This window comes from Solea senegalensis, linkage group LG1, assembly GCF_019176455.1.
Source record: "Solea senegalensis isolate Sse05_10M linkage group LG1, IFAPA_SoseM_1, whole genome shotgun sequence".
Lineage (NCBI taxonomy): Eukaryota > Metazoa > Chordata > Actinopteri > Pleuronectiformes > Soleidae > Solea > Solea senegalensis.
The window spans coordinates 30,555,849-30,578,559 of NC_058021.1; the positions used below are offsets into that span (position 1 = coordinate 30,555,849).

Genomic DNA, 22,711 nt, shown 5'->3' on the forward strand with positions numbered 1-22,711 from the left:
TTCAAATATTTAGCAAATACTTGGTTTGAAAGTTGTTCTGCTGACACTTTCCATTTCCAGAGGCACAACAACAACATGTGGCTTGTTTTGAAGTGGATGCCTAAATCAAATCTATATATTAAGTTACCAAATTAGACAAAATCAAATGAAGACGTTCCCACTGCCAGCTGAAAATGTGATGTGCTGGCATGGTTGAAGGACACCAAGTTAAGTAAATCGAGTCAGTTTGTTGATTTCCATTTTGTTTCCGAACTTTTCCTCCAACATTTCCATTACATTCTCTTTGTGTAAACATTTAAAAAAGGCTCATGAAAAATAGCCTGAAGCAAATGCAGGTTCTGAAAAATCTGAACTGCATGTGCTACAGTCAGCTCCAGCTCTGCATGTAAAGGTCTCCCCCGCTTGACAAATTTGCAGACGGCATGAATCGACTTGATCTCTCCTGTGTGGGAAAATATTGACAAAACAATCATGATCTTTGAAATAGGTAGCCCGTGTTTTATGTAAGCATGTTTCCTCCAAACAAGTCAAGCTTAGCATGGGAAAGACTTGCGAGTATTATACATTATCCTGGCAATGTGTGAAGGGGACACACACAAGGCTGGCACTTTCTCTTCATAAAAGGGACTTTAGGTCACGCCATACTTTCCATGCAAAAACTTGCAGACGTGGAAAGTGTTGTCCTACATGGACAATGTGCAGTTGGTCTCCATGGTCAGAAAACATTGGGGTGCTTGTGTACGCACGATATGAGTGCACACAATCCATTGCGGACATGGGCAGAGGACCACATCTACGTCACACAGAACATAGCAACAACTCGGTAATACAGACGTATGAATCCAGCCTTAAGTGTCAAACATCTCCATCCAATAATGAGGGCGTGCCATTGCCCCTTTGATTAGGCGAGTTTCAAGACAGAACGTCTGCTGTTCCCCAGGTTCATTTTATACACAAAAAGGTGCACAGTGTGCAGTAATCTCTTATCAGATTAGCTTGGCCTTGAATTAGCTTCTTAATGGACTCGGTCACTGTGCAAGCCCTGTGTCAATGTCCTCCTTCATGTACTATGACCGACAGTGTGGCAGCAGCAGTTTGTCTTCCCTGCCCTCGCCAGGCACCTTTGCCGCCTGACGTCAGTCATCTTTACTGTATTACATTTCCTCTGCATACCTGGCTGACATTCCACACATTATTCAAAGGTACTTTAAGAGATATCGCATATGATAAGCCAGTGCTTTAATTTTCAACGCCCTTTTTCTCCGTTTTTGTAATATTGTCATTGTGAATGAGGCCTGGACATTGAAGATGACATTAAATTAAACAAATGTCCGCCTGCTGTTGTGGCACATTTCCTAGAGGATGATCACACCGACACCGAGGGACAAGCAACAGTGAGGAAACATGGTTGCTGTTGGATACAAACAGTGACAGCAGAAAGTTTCCAGCCCAGATTTGCCACCATTAATGATCCAAAGTTTATTCCAAAAATCAGAGAGAGAGAGAGAGAGAGAGAGAGAGAGAGAGGGAGAGAGAGAGAGAGAGAGAGAGAGAGAGAGAGCTGTACTCTTTTTGTTTTAAACATGGGCTCAGTCCAGTATGATCTGATGCTCGCTGGGGCAAAAAGAATGGGTGTGAACCGTGTAATAATACGTTCTCTATCGCTGGGGAAGTTACTAAAACAATAGCTCTGCTGGACATGCAGGGTATCCACAGTCGGTTCTCAGAACATCAACATTTCAGCAGAGCTGCAGAGCTGTAGAATGACACAGCTTATACAACAGTATCTCCCCAACAGCGTCTGTAAAAAAAAAAGAGGGAGTTTCCACTGGGAAAGGAAACAGCTCACGTTTCTGTAACAGCCTTCTAGGAATGTACAAGTACAAGTTCTATACAGTATTAGGTAATACATTATTAACTGATGGCGAGAAAATTCACAGACCTAATAAAACGGGCTCTGCTGATTTACTCAGCAATCCCATTAGTATATAAAATGTGAGCAATGCCACAAGTCTAAGTAAAAAGGCAATGCATTTCACCTGCCGCAATGAGGAGAAGGCAAACTACGAACAGTAGCCTGTAATGACCAAAATTAATGTACTTTGCAGTACTCAAGTCACGACAGCCGACCTTGACAATTTCAACCATACACAATTCAAATTATGTCACTGTCACCATCTGTGTAGTTCTATAAAGTCATCAACTCCTTGTTATATGGCATCTATATTACAAGTTTCCAGAGAAAGTTAAACTGTTTACATGTTTTACAAGCGGGCGAAACGCAAGCAAACGTCAAGACCACACAGTGTGATGACAGGTCTACAGCTATTCAGTGCTGATTTACAGAGTAATAAAATGTCTGAAAGATAAAATCGCAGCAACTCAAACACAAAATTTAACTTTATACTTTAAACTTAAAAACTTCTGCTGGGAATGTGGTCACCAAGAAAAAATGGCTTAAGAGTTCCATGGGAGAGATGACTAGGTTCAATTTGAACAGAAACAGATGCCAAATAGGGGGCGTTTTCCTGTTTGATTATAAGGTCCCTTGAGAGAGAGAGCTTCACAGAGAGGCCTCTCCCAATTTAGATGATGTACGAGGTGAAACAGATCCTTTAAACTTTAAGAACACAACAGGAACCATTAATACATGTATAAAACAAGGGGGGAACTCATTTCTGAACCGAAGTTAAACCATTTGCTTAAATCCAAGTATGTATGCTGCAGTCCAGTCTTGAAATTGTCTGACCAGTTTTGTACCTATGTTAATGATTTATGTCACACATTCTGTGAAAGAAAACGCCATAGAACTGGTTTCTGTACAAGAGGGGCTTTATCTCCATGCATGCTAAACTCGAGGGCATTATCTTGAGGGGGTGCCCCTGCTCCAAATGTTCAAGAAACTGAGAGGAAATGTATAAATGGGTTAAAGTTAATTTCAAATCTTTTAAAAATACACAAAAAGGTCAATAGAGCCTGCAGAATGAACCTTCTATATACATGCAGATTCCCTGTAGAGGAAGCACTCATTACTCGGGTAAAGTAAACCAGAAGCACAAACTAACCGATTTGAGAGGACAATACTCTGCTTATACATTACACAGTCCTTCTTATTCTCCTTCTCCTGTCTCAACAAAGTCTGCTAAAGGTAGGACAGGATCATCCATTAGGAGGGTGGGACATTTCAGAACTTCATCAAGAGTAAAAAGGAGTCACTCAAGATTCGACACTGCACAGAGAAACGTGAAATGCACCTCCTGACACATGCTAAACAGAGAAAATCTGAGATACATGCCAAGCAATTATTGGGATTTAAGACCGATTTGGCCTGGCAACAACTAACTTGACAGGTTGAAAAAGAGAAGTGTTGGTGTTTATTTTCAGTATTTATGTAATTATTAAATAAGGTTTCCCATTTGTTTATTTTAGGAAGACCCAGAAAAACAGATACACCTCCAAAGAGTTCTAACAAAACGGGATTATTTAAGGCAGTAAATTGCCTCAATAGTAATAAGTAATAAGTAATAGTAATTGGTTTGGGGGAAATAGTTCTTATGTCTGTTTTACTACAACAAAGTGATTTAGCTGATAGACTGCTTAAGCCTTTGAAATGCAACTTACTTACAGAAATAAGATGATATTCAGCTGATCTACTTAATTGTTTTTATTGGTCTAAGTATCCTTTAAAGCACAGCATTAATATGCTTAATTATTAGTAATTCTATAACTTTGAGAAGGGGGTGATATCACTTGTGGACCCTTCCCTGCAGGTTAGGTTCTGTCATTACCATGGGGACTGGTACAGTCAATGCAATTATTATTGTAATATTCTTGATATTTAACTGGTGTGACGGCCTCGGGCTAAATCACATGCTAACTGTTCAAATAAATAATCGTCTGCTCAATTAAATTTTCCAGCACATAGTCAGAGCCTGCCTTGACAGTAACGTTATATGTTGCTCGTTTACTACTTCGGCATAGAGCCGGCGGGCGGAGTGACCGCTTGTAACGGCTCCGAGTCACAACACCGCCCGGGTAGAATTTGCAAGTTAAAAACGCAAATGAACCCAAACCGAACTGAACAAAAAGAAGATTCCCCCACTTCATATCGCTTGACAGAAAGTAGACGTAATGCTTGCTTATGCTTAGCCCCCTTCTCAAACACGGAGACAACCCCACAAATTCACAGGCTGTTAGTGAACACAAACGTCAAGCTAACAAGCTAATGATCACATACCAATCACCTCGTGTAGCTCATAGTCATCTTTGTTGATGGACCATGGTTGGGAGCTCAAGTCCTCCGACATGGCTGAGGGATGCGCTGGCTGGGGTCGTGCTATCTGTAGAGACGTGGTGAATCCAAAGGCAGTGCGTAAAAAGAAGTCAAAGTAATCCAAACAGCAGCAACAAGGGCGACACTTCCCCTTCTTGGCGAATCCTGCAGCACTCCTGTCATTCCCAAAGTTTGACACTAGCCTAGCAGCCCCGCCTACCGCATTCCTACTGAGCTAATGTGGACCTTCCCGGCGGACATATTGGGTGTGGGCTGACAGACTGCAAAAGCTCCAGAATGAGCACGAGTCAATGGAGGAAATGATTGCTGCCGGTAGTTGGCGACTTGGCGGCCAATGAAGAGCTGAAGAGGTATAGCGGGACTTAAAAGCACCTGGCGTCCCCGCTGTTCAAAGCTCACCGTACATAACCCCTCGTTAACTACTTTCACACAAAATATGGCTGTTATTTTAATCTTCAACGCACACATAAGTCACAAAAGTGTGACTGAAAATAGGTAAAAAATTGTTCCGGTTCCGCCACACTTTCAATGGTGACCTGTCGTTGTGAATGTTTTAATTTCTGCCCCGAGCTTAGTTTTGCAGGCATAGTTTCTCGTTTTATAGCTGTCCAACCCCACATTTAGTTGCTCAGATTTTACGTATAATCCCCAGTCTATCCACATTTTGAACATTTAGATAGTTAAACCACGTTTAAGTATTAATCAGGCTACCAACATTTTTCCTGAGAGTCTAAATGTAGGGCACGTAATATTCCAAAATAAAACACAGTGAATGATGAGAGGCGTGTTGCAGTTTAGAGGCATCCTGCCCTTCTGATTGGCCAGCACCACGTATGGTGCTCTGTGATTGGATGACGAACATGTGCACGTACCCTTCCTGGTTTATTGCAGCTTCCACTTAGCGACACCTGTGGTGGTATGTTTTATTACATGCAAGACAAAATCACGACATGACTGGAGATATATTATAGTATATTACATTATATTAATAAATGACAACTGCCGTTTGAAAAATGCATTATATTTATTGTGAAAAAGTATTTGTACGAATTACATACATTATATTTTCCTTTTCTGAGAATGTTCTAAACACTGTTCTAAAAATACAAGTCAAATGTGAAGGCATCACGGTGAAAGAGAAAGTCAGGAAGAAAGGCAGCAGGTGTCAGTAACACTTAACACGTGGACGTATCACAATCACAGTATGGCTTCCTCTTTGAGCTTCAATCTTGTCTGAAAGTTGAATTATGGGAGGAAGTAGCCCAGACAAAAGGCTACTAAGACAAATTCTCTTCTCTTCTACAACTCGTATTAATCCAAAATAGTGAAACAATCTGTATTAATACAATAATGGCTTTGTGTTTTCAGAGAACTTTGCTGATATTTTGGCTTCTTCTGCAATCTTGGTGTCATCTTCAAAGGAAGCATGAATGTTGTCAGTGAAATATACAGTATAAGTGGGTTAAAATGCCAGCAGGACAAGGGAGATCACAGGCACATTCTTGAACTTGAAATGTTTGATGACATCATCTCTTTAGTGGATAAAAAACCCATTTAATTTCAGTGTTTGGTCCACAATTATGGGAGGGAAAGTGCTTTGGCCAGCCGCACCCAGAACCAGGTCTGTGTGCAAGGCCTGGTGTAGTCACACAACGTGAGATAGCGCAGGATGCTGGGGAATGGCTTTGTCATCGACTTATACATCACTGGGATAAGTCGTCTCTTTTGGGCTCCTGTCAGAGTGAATATAGGAGAAAAAAAATGTTATTTGTTAAGAAAAAAAAAATGATATAGGATCGGAGTATATAATATAATACTAATATAGTATATAACCCTTACCCTAACCTTAACCCTTACCCGGAAGATAGGACAGAGGCTTACCAGGACAGAGGCTGAGAGCAAACTTAGTCTGAAAGTCACAGGCATCACTGTCAAGATATTCATCAGAAATCACCACAACCATCCTCCTACACCTGCACACATGGTCACATATGTTAGGGAACACAAAAAACGACAAAAAACCAACTACTCAGAGTCGGTTTTTCCATGTTAAAATCAAAATCAAAAGTCAAATCAGAGCAAACCTGGAAACAGTAGTAGCACGTGTCGTATAACCCACCTCTTCTCAATGAGTTCACTCGTGATGGTCCATACACAGGAGCCAGGGAGGACATCTCTGTCGAACACGCACAGTTTCAGTCTATAATCTGTTTGTTCGAGCTGGCGGATCATTTCATAGACGAAATTAAAGTCACTCTGGCAGTAGCAGATGAAGGCGTCAAACAGCTCGGGAGCACCTGCAATCAGTTAAGTGTGATGAAATGAGCAATAAGACAATTCAGTTCATTCCTTTAAAGGTCAATATTGCTCAAGAGCTTCATACCCACATGTGGTAAACATGGAAAAAACATCACCATATACGTTCCATAGAAGTAAAACATTATATTCAGTGCTTAACAAATATAATAGAGCACCACCTAAAGCCACAGCTAAATTAACAGCCTTGTCTTGTTTTTTATGTTTCAGTAATGGTTAATAAACCAGTATGTAGAAGCTCTTTAACCTAAACGATATTTTTAATTCTAAAGTATAATTATTTTTTGTTATCAATTCATTTTCAAATGTACTGTTTTTATGACAGGTGATCTAATAATTAAATTACATTAAAAAACAACAACACAATGTGCAAAAGTGCAGAGTCGCAGATGTGTGATCAGACTCGCTTCAGCTTTATTTAACAGATCCGACGGAAGTTGAAGCTTTTCCTGTTTGACCACTGACCACAGAAAATGATGTTACTATAATATTACTACGTCAAGGGAACAGCAAATACGCCGATTAGTAGAAGAGACGTATAAAATCCCAAATTTGCTAAATTGCTTAGTTTATGGGGCATTTCTATAGAGAGAAGAGAAGCAGATTGCGTGGACAGTTCTACAGGAAGTCTGAAGCTGGTCAATGTAATCTGTATACGTTGTTAGTATTATTCAAGGTTCCTCTTTTTCACCAGTTTCACATGAACGGTATGCATGCTTATGAATCTGTTCTCGTTGTGTGAATGAAGAGCAGTTGCATTAGCAAGTCATAAAAATAGCAGCAACCTCAAAAGTAAACAAATCACAGTTCAATAGCTCAGTTTCACAGATATCTTAGTGTCAACTGTTTCGCAGTCATTTAATCTTAGTAGAAGTTTTAATACCGCAGTGTTACATTTACTCAGAAGCTCGTCATGATGCAAAAAAGTCCTAGTTCACGGTTAAATTATGATTCATTTCACATATGCTGTTGTAACTGGTTATATGAACTCTAGCTGCAGCAGAGTTCATATACTGATGGGGACTTATCTTGTTTTCTTAGATGTGTTTTAGTACAAAATCTTTATCTACAAAGTAACAAGTCTCAGATAAATGTATGACTGTAAAAACTACTGCAGTATTGGCTCTTTTAATGTCGTGAAGTAGACTTATCAAGGTAAGAACTGCGGTGGAGATATGATTCGTGATATCAGAGGGAATGGTAATTTTTACATCATTATTCTCATTTTATTCAAAGAAACAAAGATGTTCACTGTCTGTAGAATAAGATGTGTATAGATCAAGACAATAGTCAACCTAAAATTATGTTTGGACACACATTTTGGCTTTAACAAATATTCCATTTGAAAATTGCATTAGACTACTATTAAAAATGGACTTTAGTACAGCACTATGCACTGCCTATTATCTCTGACCAGCATGCTTTAACATATTCTGGATTTTGAAAGTCATTCATACTATGTAGCTGTGTAGGTGACGAACTGGTTTAGTCCGACATGTTAATAGCATGTGTATTAACCGATTGCACCGCCTTCTGTACGTTCTTTCATGTTTTACAAAGAGGTATATACAGAATAAGTTGGACTGATACTGACCCTCGGGGCTGTCCCTCAGGGTGATACCGCTCTTCTCAGAAGTGAGTGGGACACAGCTGTCCACCACTGGAACCTGCACTGGGGGTTCAGCTGCCTTCTCGCGGTATCTCCTGACATCCTCATCTGGTAAAATAAGGACGACAAAAATGAACGTGGTGTACACAAGTGCATGTGCACACGTGAACATTAACACGTAGAGGTACAGGTGTTTGAACACGGAAAGCTGGGGTTAGAAGTGATAAGCATGATCTGAAACACCTGTTGGAACACCTGGAATGAAAGTGTATTATGGGTTGTTTTGTGCTCATCAATGAGGATAATGAGCATAATAACCTTTAAACAACAAATGCATTCTTTTCTAAAACATATCATGAACAACCTGAAATTTCTTGCGAAAAAAAGGTGTAATTTTATGACTGAGTTTACCTTTTTCACGTGTGCATTACAACTTACAGATCACAGTGGATCAAAATCATTTGAACATAGCCCTCAGGTGGGCCACTTCTGGCACGCGGGCAGTACGTTTGACGTTGCAAAAGCTGTAATTGATCAGTTGTAATCGAATTCATGTATAATATACATGATCTCGATGACAGTTTTTGCCTCAACGGAATTCACGCATGTGACTCACTTCCGGAAGTACAACCTGAATCAATAGATTGATCGACATCCATCATTTTTCCAGACCGACGTGAACGCACCAATCTGATGGCGAAGATCCTCCAAAACGTCGTTTCTCTCCAGCTTCATCAGGATTGACAGCAACTTCCCCACGGTCGCGTCTTTGGTGCGAGCCTGCCACTCGTCCAGAATCACGGCGGTGGGGTTTTTGGTCGTTTTGTAGTTCACGATCTCCAGGTACGTGAAGTCCATCTCCTCGGCCACAGCCATCCAGTCCGCGGCCACGGTGTTCCTGGGGTTCAGGTAGAGTCCTAGCTTCTTCCTCACCGTCACGTTCAGCGCGATGAGAGGAACCGTCTCCAGGTCGCATTCGGCATCAGAGCAGGCCATTTAGGGGGAAAGGACTGTTGGCGGAACCTCCGCGAGATGACGGTTAAATTAAAATGCGAAATCCGCGATGATAGTGCGGACAGACTGGGAGTTGTTGTGAAGTTCTGGGATCCACAGGCTGACCTGGTCTGATGACAGAACCCGGAAGTGATGACAGGTTGGTGTGCGTCACGCATAGGAGGAGTTACACCATGAAAACCAATGGGAAAGAAGTACACACTACATGTATTATTTTCTCTCTTGGGCAATGGGCATAAGTGAATGTGGTAGCCCGGCTCTTTTCAAACATTCTGTTCTGTTGGCTCGGCTCCGTTAGAAGTGTCGGCTCTTCCGGCTCCCTAACGGCTTTTCACTTATGCCGCTTTTCCACTTCTGGTCCCAGCACGGCATGGTTGGTTTTGTAATATTTAATAATCAAAAAGCAAAGTATAACAAATGGTGGACTCCTTCGCTCATCCTTCTATTTACAAAGCACGCCAGGAAACTACGGTGGCCTCCAGAAAGGATGTTGTTGTTTTTTTCGAAAATGAGAAATCATTCTGTGGCAGATTTGTCCATTAGGGCTTCTGTAGAAACATGGCAGCCCTCTGTAAAGCAAGGCCCTTGCTTACAGCACGCAAAACACATAAATGTTATTTTTAAATAAAAGCCTTTTTTCTTTTAATGAAATTATGTACTTGCTAACTAGCCTTCCTAAATGTAACATATGAGGCCACTGTTTTGGTACGATGTTGCCCTCTGTAATCTCTCTGTAGGGCAGCTGTGAATACATGCAATTTTGGAAACAAAGATTAAGATTAATGAATTTGCCTCAATTAGGTCCAGTTCATTTGATTATTAGATGTTTTGCGCCTTTATTTAGAAATTTTCCCCACACAATCATTTAATACGTTGATTTTTTATTCCTCCTAAATTGAAACTATTTTAACATGTACGCGCTGCAGATTAGTTTACTTTAGTTTGTCCATGGTTCTGAAAGAACAGCTTATCATTGTCACTTATATGGGGCAAATAATAGTGTTGTTATACTTATATATATAGCAGAAAACATTGCAGCTTACATGTTTTATTTTGTAAATAAATACATTTAAAAAAACACACACACGCAGCTCAATAGACATTAACAATGAAGAAAAGAATCAGGTCAAAACCACAGTCCCCTGTTCCTGTTCCTGCTGTAAAAAAGGAAGCACAGAAAAGTGTTTCTTAAGAACTGAGAGCATAAATATAGATCAGTCCAGTTCAAGTATTCAAATCCACACAGACACACATATTTCTTCCTATTCCACAACTTCTCACGGCGACACAGTGTGCAGCACAGACTTTATAACAAAATAATCAGTTTAACATCAGTGGGACGGAATTCCATCCCCTGAGCATCATCCATGTTTGTAGTGTTGGTTTGTTTGGTGTTAATGGCACGTCACAGGTTTTTGCTTCTGGAGAAGTAGAAATCTATGCCTCTGTTCCCATGCTGTTTTGGAGTGTGCGATGGGCCTTTCCTCCCTCTTGGTGAAGGCCCTGAAGCACTCTGGAAAAAAATACAGCAGAACAAATGGTTTAAAAGATTAGTTTTAAAAAAATATTGTATTTAAATAAATTAATTGTATCTATCTGGTATAACAGCTAACCCAATCTTGAGTGTTGCACTCCTAATCTCTTCTTCGTAATATTTAATCATTTAACCTCTTTGGACTCCAATAAAAATCAAAATGATAGCATTTCAGAGGTTTGGAGGCCTCACTTGCTTCTTTTTTTTTTTTTAAATACTGAACACTGTGTTTTAAAAGCAAATCGTATGACCTGTCATACATTCTGTTTTGAGAACATAATCTGTAATCAGACAGACGTTATCGAGAAAAACATTAATCAAACCATCTATCACACTTCTCAGTAAAGAAACAGGTTGATTCTGACACTTGTACAGATGTTGTATCACTTCTGCCCAAGAAATATTACCCTATGGGAACACTTATAAGTATAGAAAACATTCACATTTAAGAAACGGATTAATTGATTATCAAAATAGTTGATGATTAATTTAGTCATTGTTTCATCGTTGCAGCCCTTTCACAGTGTGTTTATCTGAACTGCAACTGGGTAGAAGGGTAGAAGAAAATAGTTTAAAACAAAAAGTACAGCATAATACTTTACTCAAGTATTTCCAACAAAGTCAGATTCCACCACTATTGTTTGCAGCTATAATAAAAAAAAGAAGCTATGGCAGCAGCAGCAGCATCATGTTATCATTCTACCCACTTCCCTTTTCTCAAACACCCACCGCTTTCTTGTTAGCGTGTCTGCTCCATTCAGGCGCCATGACCACGGGAGTGGGGTAGGTCTCGCCAAGGGACACGTGAGCATGAGACAGTGTGGCAGAGCTGAGGGTCCACGGTGTGTGCACATCACCTCCCCTGATGCCCTGCAACTCTGGAACCCACTGCCGGACATAGTCGCCCTGAAGCAGAAGCATAAAGTAAATCTGTGACTCAAGCTTCCACATGTTTCATCACCATCATGTGAGCATCTGCAACTAAGTGATTCAGACTCAGACGTGTTGTTATGTAACGTAAACCATCATAACAGTAGTTACAATAAAACGGAAATGAGAAAAAAAAACAACTTACATTGTTGTCATAGTCAAGGCCTTGTTTGATCATGTTGAACTTCCTGTTCTCTCTGGGGTCATTTCCTACGCCGGCACTGTAAAGCCAGTTGCCGTAGTTGCTGCAGACATCATGGTCCACCTTTGAAAGGACATTTTAAATAAAAAATTATTACATACAGTACACTAAATATATACGAGATGACGACACTATCTGACCTCACTACTCACCAGGAGGTATTCAAACCACTCGGCTCCCATTCTCCAGTCCAGGCCAAGATCCTTTGTGAGGAAGCTGGCAACGTTTTGTCGCCCCCTGTTGGACATGAAGCCTGTCTGTGCCAACTCTCTCATGTTGGCATCGACAAAGGGAACTCCTGTGCGTCCCTCTGTGATAATAAAATATAGTCAGCAACCATTCAAACACTTACTTTATTTTATGAGGAGAGACAAAGGGGGAGGACAAACCTTTCCATGCATTGAAGAGCTTCATGTCTTTTTTCCATGGCACTGATTTGTCTTGAAGTCCTGAAGTAAAAAAAGATTTATTAGCAGTGAATGAATAAAATAAGTACATAAAAAAGGGGCGGAAACCTTAAGCTAACATTACCTTTGACCTGGAACAGTCTGTTTCCGTACTTGGCAGCCACAAATTTGAAGTAATCCCTCCACAAAAGCTCAAAAATCACCCTGTGAAGACATCAGAGAGTGGGAGTGATGTTTCTACCGTATTATTACTGATTTAATCTAAAAGATCCTAGTCTTCTACCGTCAATATTTACCAGTATGTGCTCTGATTGGCTGTCCGCTCCCTCTCGTACTGTTTGATCTGGTGATAAATGTACCTGGGCGAAATGCAGCCAATTGCCAGCCTAGAGAATCAGGAAAGAACCATGAACGATACGGTATTTTTTACAAGACTTGCACACACAGAACATCAGATTAATCAGTTTTGAGCAGAAGAGGAAATTAAAAACACTCACCAAGGTGCGAATTTAGTGGAATAGTCAGCACCGATTAAGCCGTTTCGAGTCTCCTTATAGGACGCAACAGCATTCTACAAAAAAAGACAATAAGATATATAGATATATGTATATATATATATATATGTACACATATATATTTATATGTATACACATACATATAAAAACATAGAATTTCAACAACTTATAGATCAACAACTACTGATTCTGTACTCACAGTGTCCCAGAAATAGTGTTGGACTCTGGCCAGAGCCTGACTTTCACCACCAGTGCAAGGGAAGGCCGAGCGAGGATCAGTCACAGGCTCTGTGTGTGTGTGTGTGGGGGGATGGATAGAAAGGCATATCAGCATCAGACTGCTTCATTCAGGTTAAACACTCCCCGGTGTGCATTAAGACAAACAGAATCATAAAAGCTTAATCATACACATATAAAGTGAGGCGGCGTGCGCGCGGGAACTTAATGAGAATTCTGTCCTCAGCTGTTTTCCCCTATTAGATTCTAATAACAATCGCAGTATGGATTTACTTTATGTGTTATTGGTGCTACATTTACATAAAAATCTATTATATAAACACATAAAAGCAACAGATAGAAATCTAATTTGACTGTTGTCTGCATAAAGACACAAAGTGAGAGTCAGAGAGACTCTGTATGGATTTAACCAGGTGTAATAGACACGACTGATGGTCACCTGTCTGCTGCAGGTCCACCGCTGTGGGAATGGCTCCCTCGTCCAGTCCTGGAGGAAGAGGCTTCAGCTGCTCTGGGGTTGGAAACACGGGCCTCACGCTGCTCTGGGTCTCCACTGCCTTCCGGAACTGAGTGTACACATCAGGCAGCCTAACGTACCAGGAGGAGATAAAAACAGTAAGGGCACATTCACATGCTGCATCTAATAGTGTGTGGAAGACTCCAGAGGTGTTCCACACACAATCATTCCATCAGGAAAACAGAAAATCAAAACAGATGGGGAGGATATAGCAGTAGCCAATGGATGGATGGATGTCAGGAGCTTTGTCTGGATCATGGGAGGTTCACAGTTGATCTCAGAGTCGTCAAAGACCAGTTACACGTACTTGACTATCAAAAGACACATTGAAAGAGCTCACTGCATTACAAAAACATGGATGCATCCTATAATGTAACCCGTCTTTGACCGTCGGGAAGAAAAGCACAACTTCAACACAAATGTGCACTCTTAGACACTTAGACAGGCGATATCCTCGCTCACCGCGACACGTGATGAAATGGCAGATCATCTCTGTGGTACAGCGTCGACCCCCAGCAGGTGTGAACTTTCACCTTCATCCGTGCACAGACATCCTTCACATTTTTCTCCACACTCAGCTCTTCTGAAGTCACCTGGGGGCATGAAACAGCGTCAAATTCATCAGATGATGCAGTAAAATCGATGCTAATAAGAAATAGGTGTTTGTGTTGTCTGTACTGTACCTCTTCGTGAAAAGCCACGGTGCTGACTGAGCCCAGTTGCTTGATGAGCTCGGCGACAACATCCTCCGGTTTACCCCGTCTCACCACCAGGTTGCTGTCACATTCACACACACACACACACAAACATGCAAAAACATACATAAGTCCGTGTTCACATGTCTGGGTTCCATGCCAGGCAAGCTGCATCCTGGGAAGAAGGGCGCATAAGCCCCTGCTTGGAAAAAAATGATGGTGTGCAACAGCCGTGTTAATTCAAACATAACCCCCCATAAGACCAGGTGCATCCTGATCCTGTCATATCTGCTGCTGTGTATCAATACAGTCCTGGAGAGTGGAGGCGGTCTGCACTGAGTGCACACGTAACAGTAACATGACACATAGGCTCATGATCGTTTTCCTCTGTGGAAACATGTTATGGTGTTTTCTGTGTTACATCCATGAAGGATATGAACCGTGGAGGAAGTCTGCAATGTCAACGGTCCAGTGCATATGAGCAGAAATTGACACTGTTATGCAGAACGTTATGTGTGTAGTGTATAATCACTTTCAAATTTGAACGTCTTTAACATGTATTTTAATCACGTTTGCACATGCACATTTTGCATTACCGTAATTACGCAACGGTTTGTGCTATCGGAAAAAAAGCTGACGGTTTCTGAAAGCTGGGAAGTTGCACGTGCAAGCCAACATTGTGGTTATTACAGTAATTTCACTCGCACTGTTGCAGTAAGCAGGCGAATCCATGTCTTTGTCGGGAAAGAGGAGAAAGTTGGAAAAACGAGTGTACAGTACATAGTTTCCATTTTCACAAAAAAGTTATTGTAAATATGTTTTATTCTGTTATAAAAAATCTAATTTAACATGCAAAATATGTTTCTGTACAACTGCAGTATTTCTTTCTCTAAAATAAATTTCCATTTTTTGTTTTGTTTCATTTTTAATTGTTAAAACACAATTTTAACATGCAGTTAATTGTAAATAACTGGCAGATATTCAAAGTTATTCTGGAAAAAATGTCAAAAATCACTTATACGAAGGAAAATTTCCTGGCACTTTTATGATTAAAATAAGCAGGACATTTTGAGGCTTATAGTAGGTGCTAAAGGGTTAAAGGTGTGGATTTCGCATTTTGATGCAGACTTAGAAGAAACTTAGAAGAACAACAACCACCTTCATTCTCTGACGTCACTAATTCTCACACACTGGCCCTTTAAATAGAGCAGTGCAGGAAGACACATCCACAGAGGTTTTATATAGAAAGTAAATGTCTGAAATGTTGAATTACCTGCCCTTGTTGACCAGTGTTTTTCTGAGGTCTCTGATGCTGTCCAGCATGAAGCGCAGACGGAAAGGTCCAGTCTTGGGGAAGTTGAAGTTGTACGTTCCCACATAATGTCTTGGGTCGAGACAGTAGAGTGGAACAATGTTCTCTGCGTTTCTTTGAGCCCAGTGGAAAAGCTGCAGGATTGAATTCACAGAAAAACACATTCATAATGTCACCACACTAAAGCAACGATTAACGTGTTATTGATGATGATGATGATGATGATATCATTCGGCCTTTATTTGGTCTTTTTTAGAAATATATTATGTTAAATTATTTCTATGCTGATTCTGTCATCTGAAATGAGGTTGGTCAAGCACAACTATCAGACCTGTCTGAGGAAGTGTTTGTGCATAAACAAAGGTAGTCCAGGGGCGGGTGGAGGTAAAAGGGATTTATTCAGTCAAGCTGTAGAAATCACTTCTAAAACTTTTGTGGGCACTTCTTTGTGCCTAGTCAGTCCTAGTTGATTAAAAATGCCAATATGGGCTTTAAATTTGACACTTCTCTACAACTGTAAACAGTAAAAATTATTTCTAGTATGGCAGTAGTCATAGATGTCCTGAACACAACCCTGTCAGTCTTCTCCAGAACGTATGGACGTTTTTGGTTGATAATTCTTTCGACAAAAAGTGTCAATATGGGACTTTTATTTTGAAATTTCTCAAAACATGTCCAGTAAAAATGTTTGATTTACAGCATGCTAGAAGATATCTATGTCCTGAACGCAACCTTTTCATTTTTTACTCAGTTTTGAGATAACTCTCTTTATACAGTTGTTCAAAGTCGAGTTATTATGTCTGTGAAACATAGCTGTAAGGACTTTTATTACTTGTTCTAAATGAAAAGATACGGCACTCTTTTTAATTTGGAACACCGGATGTTGATATCGCAGCCGGATATGTGTCCCTCGTTGTAACAGCGGGCTAGACAAACTGGTTTTACTCAGTACCGCGTACATAAATTTAAAAACATACACAGACTAATGTGAACATCATAACTGAGAATGCTCTCATAACAGATTCACACTCTAACCTCACTGTCGGGGGACAAAAGAGAGTGCTTTTATTTTGAAAAGAAAAAACACCCGGAAGTTGTATAAATGTTACGGTATGTTTTAATTCCTGATATAGCGTGCTCACATGTGTTCACAATGATGTTATCCCATTAAATATGACGTGTTAGACACACACAGTGAGCGGAAACGTTTGTTTGTGTGAGTCATTTCCGCGTCTCTCATGTTAGATAACGAACAACCGAACACACACATGATTCGGACTCGTAATCAGATTCACACTCTTACCTCATTGTCGTGGAGTCGCAGGTCGTTTCTCAGTAAACATATGATGGTTCGGGAGGAGGCAGACATTATTATGATGTAGTTTATGAAACAGGTGAGTCGCTTCGGTTCACACGCGGAGTCCGTGTCCTCTGCCTTCCCCTGCGCGGTCTGTCTGCCGTGGTAATGGAAGTGTCTCCGTCACGTTTTCAGCCACGTCCACATTACAAAACACCAGGTTGTGTAAGGTTGTTTTCTAAAAGCTGCCCCCAGCTGTGTTTCACAGTAGACCGATTAATTGTGTAAAAAGGTTAAAAAGGTTTTGTTTTTTAAACTAATTCACTACTAAAATACAATAGTACTAGGGCTACGTGTAAAAAAAAAAACGCATTAATTCTGAGATTAAAGTAAGAATTATGAGGAAAAATTTGAATTATGAGATTACAGTTAGAGTCAGAATTTTGACTTTTTCTTTGATAGCAGAATTCTGACAAGTCTCAATTATGACTCCCCACCCTCATAATTCTGATTAAAGTCAGAATTATTAGGGGAAAAAATTCAGAATTTTGAGATTAAAGTCAGATTCTGAGAAAGATATTAATAATTCTGACATTAATCTCAGAATTCATGCTGTTTGATTTATTTTTTCTCTCTTTGAATTTTTTTTTTCCATGTAGCCGTAATACTCTTCCATTAAAAATAACTAAAACTAAAAGAGAGAGGAAAATCTAGGAGTAAATAGTGCATTGTTTTAAGATCAGTTGTCGGTTGAAATCTTAATGTGTTTTAATCTATATTTTTAGGATTTATGTCCATGTTCTCCATAGTGTGTGTCCTTATCCTTTCCGTCAATTGTGTTTTTTAAATAAATAAACTCACCCGGAATAGTCTTAGACCTTTGATTTATTAAGTTAAATGTACAAAAGATCAACGACATGATACATTTCATGTTTCAAGGCTTTGTCATAAAGACAAAAAAAAAAGAGACCGTCCCAATCACAAGCCTCCCTCATACTGTACTGTACTGTACTGCCTCATACATCCTCCTGTCTGAATCACAGTACAATCTACTGTATAATGTAGCTATTTCTTCAAATAGATTTTTGTATATAATGTAAAAGAAATTTCATACAAAAGTGCAGAACAAATATGTATTTACAGTATAATCTTTTTTTTTCAGTATAAAAAAACAAAAACTTCAGCATGTCATGTGAGTGTGTGTGTGTGTGTGTGTGCGCTCTCTGCTGCTGCTGCTCCGTCTTTATTAAGAAGCATTTTCAGCTTTGGCAGTGAATGTTTGTGTTTACAAGCAGGTTCAGATAAGGCACTGGGGGGTCAAAGGTCAGAGGAGATTTGATCACACATTTAAGTGCCACTTTTTTTTTTTACAATCACTCAATCAATCCACCTCCAAGAGAACAGCATTTAGCCCTGTCTGTCTTTGCACAGCCGACCCTCGTGTTCCGCTTTAATCTCACGTCACATGACGTAAAAAGGCTCGGGGTGGAAGGACACATACTGTGCGCACTGACACGACAACAAAACATGTTCATGAGATGCTTCCTTCATACTAATGTGATAGGGCTGCAACTATATATCGATTAATCGGTCACCAATCCATGACTAAATTTACTATTTTTATAATGAGAAATAAAAATGTACAGCTGCTAAAAATGGGAATATAATATTTTTCTGGTTTCTTTGGGCAGCCCATGGCCAAGAGGAAAGAAAACTGGGCTCGTATGGGTGGCACGGTTAGCACTGTTGCCTCACAGCAAGAAGGTTGCTGGGTTTGATTTTTGGGCTGGGACCATTGCATGTTCAACCCTTCATCTGTTTTCGTTGTGCAATTTGTGTTGTTTAATGACAATAAAGATCATTTCATAACTGGAAGGTTGCTAGGTGTGTAATAAGCATTCATTCACTGTCACTAATTGTAATTATTTTGCTCCAAATAACAAAGAAATAATTTAAAAAAATGTCCTTTTTTGGTTTGTGGACAAATCAGGGTTAGGGTTAGGGTTATCAACATACAAAAACATAATTTTTAAAGTTTTTTTCAACTGATTAATCAAGAAATTAACTGTAATTTTAAATAATTGCGAGTTGCAGCCCTACAATGTGATGTCGTTTTGGTCTGTGCAGTCTACTTTGTGCATAGCTGCCGTTACAAAAAGAGAACTAAAAACCGGGCTCTTGAGATGACCAAAACAGAAATCCTGTGTGATGCTAATACTGTACATGACGAACTGAGTGTGTGCGCGTGTATTTGCTCAGGAAAAAGCGTCCGTCTCTGCGACACCGCGACGTTTCTTTGGCCACTTCTGAACGGAACAAGCCAGGAACGGACAGCACGGACTTCAACAGCAGTGCGTTGGTATTGCTTTAACAGACATGATGCAAACGTTTGGTTCGTCTTTACATCAGAAAGTTGTTGTTTTTTTTTTCTTACAAAGTTTGTGTCAAATAGAAAAATAATCTCCTACGCTTGATTATCTTTGCATGTTGAAAAAAGAAAATGCATGGTATCAAAAGTGCAATATGGGACAGTCCTTCTGCGTGGGGGGTGTGTGACAATGCTACGCTTTTAGATGTTAAGAAAAAATCTGACTTACAAATTTACGTTTGTAAGGCGTTGGCGGGTAAAAAATACATTTACTCTCTTCCAAGGTGACGATAGAAAAAGACGACTTTGTATGTTAAAAAAAAATATCTTTACCACCTTTGATTTCCACTCACAGTTGACGTAAACTGTCCGGCGTCGGTACACGTCGTGCCCCGCACAAAACCCCAGACACTGTTCTTGCAGCGGAGTGTAAAGACACCGCTTCTCTCTTTAACTCGGGTCACTTGTCCTGCTCTTGATAAAAAGGACAGCAGTCTGTAGTTTATGAGACCGCTAAGTGCTTTCTTGTCAGCCTTGCTCTTTGGAGAACTCTCTCGGGGTCTGGCGGCGGTCAGCCTGGCCTCTCTGTGAGGTGAGGTTCTGGACAAGGCAGGTGGTCGAACTACAGGGCAGGAAGTTAGAGAGTGATGCAGAGCCCTGTATGGAGCCTGGGGGACAAGGTGGCGGAGGGGGGGGGCGGATGTGGCCCTGGGGACGGGAGGGTAGGCACTGTGGAGCCGTAAAGGACCTTGCAGGACAGGGAGGGGGGGGTTCCCACACTGGCCTCAGAAGCAGCCCTGGACAAACAGGTGGCTGAGAAGAACGTCCGCGGTGGGCCGCCACTTCTCCTCCACAAACACCTGCCGCAGGAAGTCCCTGCAGACGTCCGACACGCCCTCCGGAAGCAGAGGCTTCGTGGGCTGCGTGGCGATCTTGAAAATGGCCGCCATGGCCTCGTACTCGGCCCACGGAGGTTTCTGTGTCAACATTTCCACAACAGTGCAGGCAATGCTCCTGAGAAAGAGAAAGAAAAACATCCAGCTCTGTTCGTGTATTTAAATAAAGACACATTTAATGCAAACACTGGGTTTGTACATGAATAAGATCTCAAATACTACAGTTAGTCTTATGAATTTAAACAAATACATCATCTTATTCTTGTGCCCTCATTATGAAATTGGATGTTAAGCTGTCAAGGATTTATTTATACGCCCTGATGAAGGCACGAAACTCTTTTTTTACTGTTGCTATGATTCAATAGCCATGAAATATTACGTAATTTTAACTTCTCATCATTTTTGTTTTTTGTTATTTTCTAATTAAATCTCATACATTTTACGCCTTTAATGTCTTGGCTGATATGAGCTTAGCAGGAGAGAGTAACATATCTTCAGTAGTCAGCTGACTGGACTCTTCAACTTAACTCGTCCTAAGTCCAGTCAGAGCTACTGAAGATGACAGTGACCTGGACGACACAGATGTTCGAGGAAAAATAGTTTTCACCACCGGTTTGTATCTTTATTTGTGAAGCAAACCGTCTGTGGAGATTATCTTTATGAACATTGAGAAAACAACAACAAACAAAAAGGACAGATCTATTTCAAGATCAAACGAGGTTTGGCTGAACGTGTGTGAACTCCAGTGGAACTGTGCACACTCTCACATGTGGAGGGACTTGGTGGGAGTGTTTTATTCGCTTCTATATCACAGCAAAGCAAAAAGCTAAACGTATCGGACGAGAAGGTCCTGAGAAGATTGTCCAGTCCATTAGATCCTTCTGGACAGAGACCCCGTTTGACTCCGAGTCGCCTTTTTTCAGTTTCTCATCTTGTTCTTCGGACATTTTGATGTACAAACAAGGTGAGCTGATGATTGCTATTGTGATATTGATATAAGAATAGATATATATTGTCAATTATTGAAGTCATGGACGGGGATTACTTTTACTCTCCGCCTCAAGAAAACAGTCAGTTATCAAGTAAAAATATGTAAAACCTTTTGCAGCCAGATTTTGTAGAAGATGTCAAACGAATGATAATATATTACCTTGTCCTCGTGCTATTAAATTGTGGTCTGCTGTTTATATATGCTTTGTTCACTAGTGCACCAATTCTCACTAAAGCTAATATTGTAATGCTATAGTTCACTAGTTCACTATATTTTACAGGGGTTCATGGTGATTTACTCGCCTCTGTTTCGTATTGACAAGTTCTAAATACTATTTAGTTTCCACTGAATTTATTTCATCCAACAGCTCTCTGTGCTTCAAACTGTCTTGATACCCGCCCCCTCCCTTCTTTGGGCCTTACCACACATCAGCTTTGCGGCCGTATCCCTCCCCGTTGATGACTTCCGGGCTCATCCAGTAGGGGGTGCCAGTGACGGACTTGATCCCTGTTCCAGACATGCAGATGGTCTGGATGCGTTTGCTGGCTCCAAAGTCTCCCAGCTTCACGTTCCCTGAGGAGTCTCTGAGGATGTTAGCACCTGGTGGAATGAAACGAGAGTTGTTTTAAGAAAAAAAAAGAAAAAAAGAAAAAGAAAAGTCAGCCATTACCAGCGTGGTTATAAAAGTGCCTGTGCCAGCACCCAAGCTTTCCACGTCTGGTGTGATGGAAGAGTGACAGTCAGTGATTTATTAAACGTCATGAAAAATAAACACTACGCTGACTAAACTCCTCTCACTGTCTGCTCCACATTCCACCTCCGTCCTTAGTAATTTTCCGGCATGAAAAGCTGCGTCTTTCCCCATTTCCTCCAGACGCTCCTCTTGTTTGATCAGTGACTAATGTACGCCACTCACTCCTACACCCACTGAAGGGCAGAGGGCTGAGGAGAAAGCGGTGACCCCCTTCCCTCTTTACGTCTCACTTCTTCAGTCCGGTTTCCACTGCGTTGTGCATCGTGAGGATGTGAAACTTCCTCGGAAATCATGTGGACTTCATTTTTGGCACTTCACAGTAATAATAATAAGAAGAATTATTAATAATTAATGTCATTCCTGTGATGCCAGACTCGCCGCACACAGACGAGCGCTTGTCCGGTGTGAGAAACATGCGATGTATATTTCAAATGACGAGCGTTTCCAGGTGAAAAATCCCACCCACGTGTAGTTTACGCTCACAGAGCTCAGCTCTGTCCTGGGAGATTTTCCCCACACCAGACGGTACGTACGTTTCTCTGCTCTTGGCTGTGGCCGAAACCGAGCGGCGACTCCCAAAATCTGTGGCCAGCCAGACTAAAGCCTTTCCATCCGCTGATGAGCATTTATAGAACAAACCGATTTCACCAGCGTGGAGCCTAACGCAATCTTAAAAAGCCAGCTGGAAATAGCACATTTGTTTCCAGACTGGTTTTCCGGGTGATGGAATACCTAATAATGGAGATGTCATAGTGTCACACTGTCTCTGAGGATGCAACAATTAAAAGATTTGATCCATTAGTGGTGTGAAGACCAACCGTGT

General features: G+C 40.8%; 4 protein-coding genes across 8 annotated transcripts in view; all 4 read right to left on the reverse strand.

Moving 5' to 3' along the window:
* Positions 1–4,807, reverse strand: part of oxsr1b (oxidative stress responsive kinase 1b) — a 36,778-nt gene extending 31,971 nt beyond the window's left edge. The window contains exon 1 of one of the 3 annotated variants that reach the window (XM_044035733.1): positions 4,238–4,807. In XM_044035733.1, the coding sequence (XP_043891668.1) occupies positions 4,238–4,307 (70 nt within the window). In that variant the 5' untranslated portion in view covers positions 4,308–4,807. The remainder of the gene's footprint in view (positions 1–4,237) is intronic. The other 2 variants (XM_044035742.1, XM_044035750.1) reach the window with 2 other exon arrangements.
* Positions 4,808–5,301: 494 nt separating this feature from the next.
* On the reverse strand, positions 5,302–9,372 carry myd88 (MYD88 innate immune signal transduction adaptor). 2 transcript variants are annotated; one of them, XM_044046794.1, is made up of 5 exons: positions 8,906–9,372; positions 8,205–8,327; positions 6,414–6,591; positions 6,176–6,267; positions 5,302–6,027 (listed from the first exon to the last, which is right to left on the reverse strand). In XM_044046794.1, the coding sequence occupies exons 1-5, from the start codon at positions 9,213–9,215 to the stop codon at positions 5,873–5,875; spliced, it is 858 nt and encodes a 285-aa protein (XP_043902729.1). In that variant the 5' UTR covers positions 9,216–9,372; the 3' UTR covers positions 5,302–5,872. The 2 variants fall into 2 exon arrangements, with proteins under 2 accessions (XP_043902729.1, XP_043902722.1); XM_044046787.1 differs by having other exon boundaries at positions 6,152–6,267.
* Positions 9,373–10,040: 668 nt separating this feature from the next.
* On the reverse strand, positions 10,041–17,075 carry cry-dash (cryptochrome DASH). The gene is made up of 14 exons (XM_044022973.1): positions 16,886–17,075; positions 15,544–15,716; positions 14,259–14,352; positions 14,038–14,168; positions 13,498–13,646; positions 13,021–13,109; positions 12,804–12,877; positions 12,603–12,692; positions 12,431–12,510; positions 12,289–12,348; positions 12,052–12,209; positions 11,843–11,962; positions 11,497–11,673; positions 10,041–10,746 (listed from the first exon to the last, which is right to left on the reverse strand). The coding sequence occupies exons 1-14, from the start codon at positions 16,949–16,951 to the stop codon at positions 10,639–10,641; spliced, it is 1,569 nt and encodes a 522-aa protein (XP_043878908.1). The 5' UTR covers positions 16,952–17,075; the 3' UTR covers positions 10,041–10,638.
* Positions 17,076–20,007: 2,932 nt separating this feature from the next.
* map3k22 (mitogen-activated protein kinase kinase kinase 22) overlaps positions 20,008–22,711 on the reverse strand; it is a 38,893-nt gene continuing 36,189 nt past the window's right edge. For both annotated transcript variants that reach the window (XM_044027579.1, XM_044027571.1), the window contains exons 17-18: positions 21,557–21,734; positions 20,008–20,261 (exon numbers count right to left, since the gene is read on the reverse strand). In XM_044027579.1, the coding sequence (XP_043883514.1) occupies positions 20,033–20,261; positions 21,557–21,734 (407 nt within the window). In that variant the 3' untranslated portion in view covers positions 20,008–20,032. The remainder of the gene's footprint in view (positions 20,262–21,556; positions 21,735–22,711) is intronic.

Bases quoted from the DNA above. Each gene is read 5' to 3' on its own strand.
- myd88 (XM_044046787.1), bottom strand. From the start codon at position 9,215: ATGGCCTGCTCTGATGCCGAATGCGACCTGGAGACGGTTCCTCTCATC. The intron at 6,592-8,204 runs GTCAGTATCAGT...AACTGATTGCAG, and splicing joins CCTGAGGGACAGCCCCGAGG to GTGCTCCCGAGCTGTTTGAC. The intron at 6,028-6,151 runs GTAAGGGTTAAG...TCACTCTGACAG, and splicing joins GCCTCTGTCCTATCTTCCGG to GAGCCCAAAAGAGACGACTT.
- cry-dash (XM_044022973.1), bottom strand. From the start codon at position 16,951: ATGTCTGCCTCCTCCCGAACCATCATATGTTTACTGAGAAACGACCTG. The intron at 12,349-12,430 runs GTAATGTTAGCT...TTTTTACTTCAG, and splicing joins CAGACTGTTCCAGGTCAAAG to GACTTCAAGACAAATCAGTG. The intron at 10,747-11,496 runs GTGGGTGTTTGA...ATTTTTTTCCAG, and splicing joins GACACGCTAACAAGAAAGCG to AGTGCTTCAGGGCCTTCACC.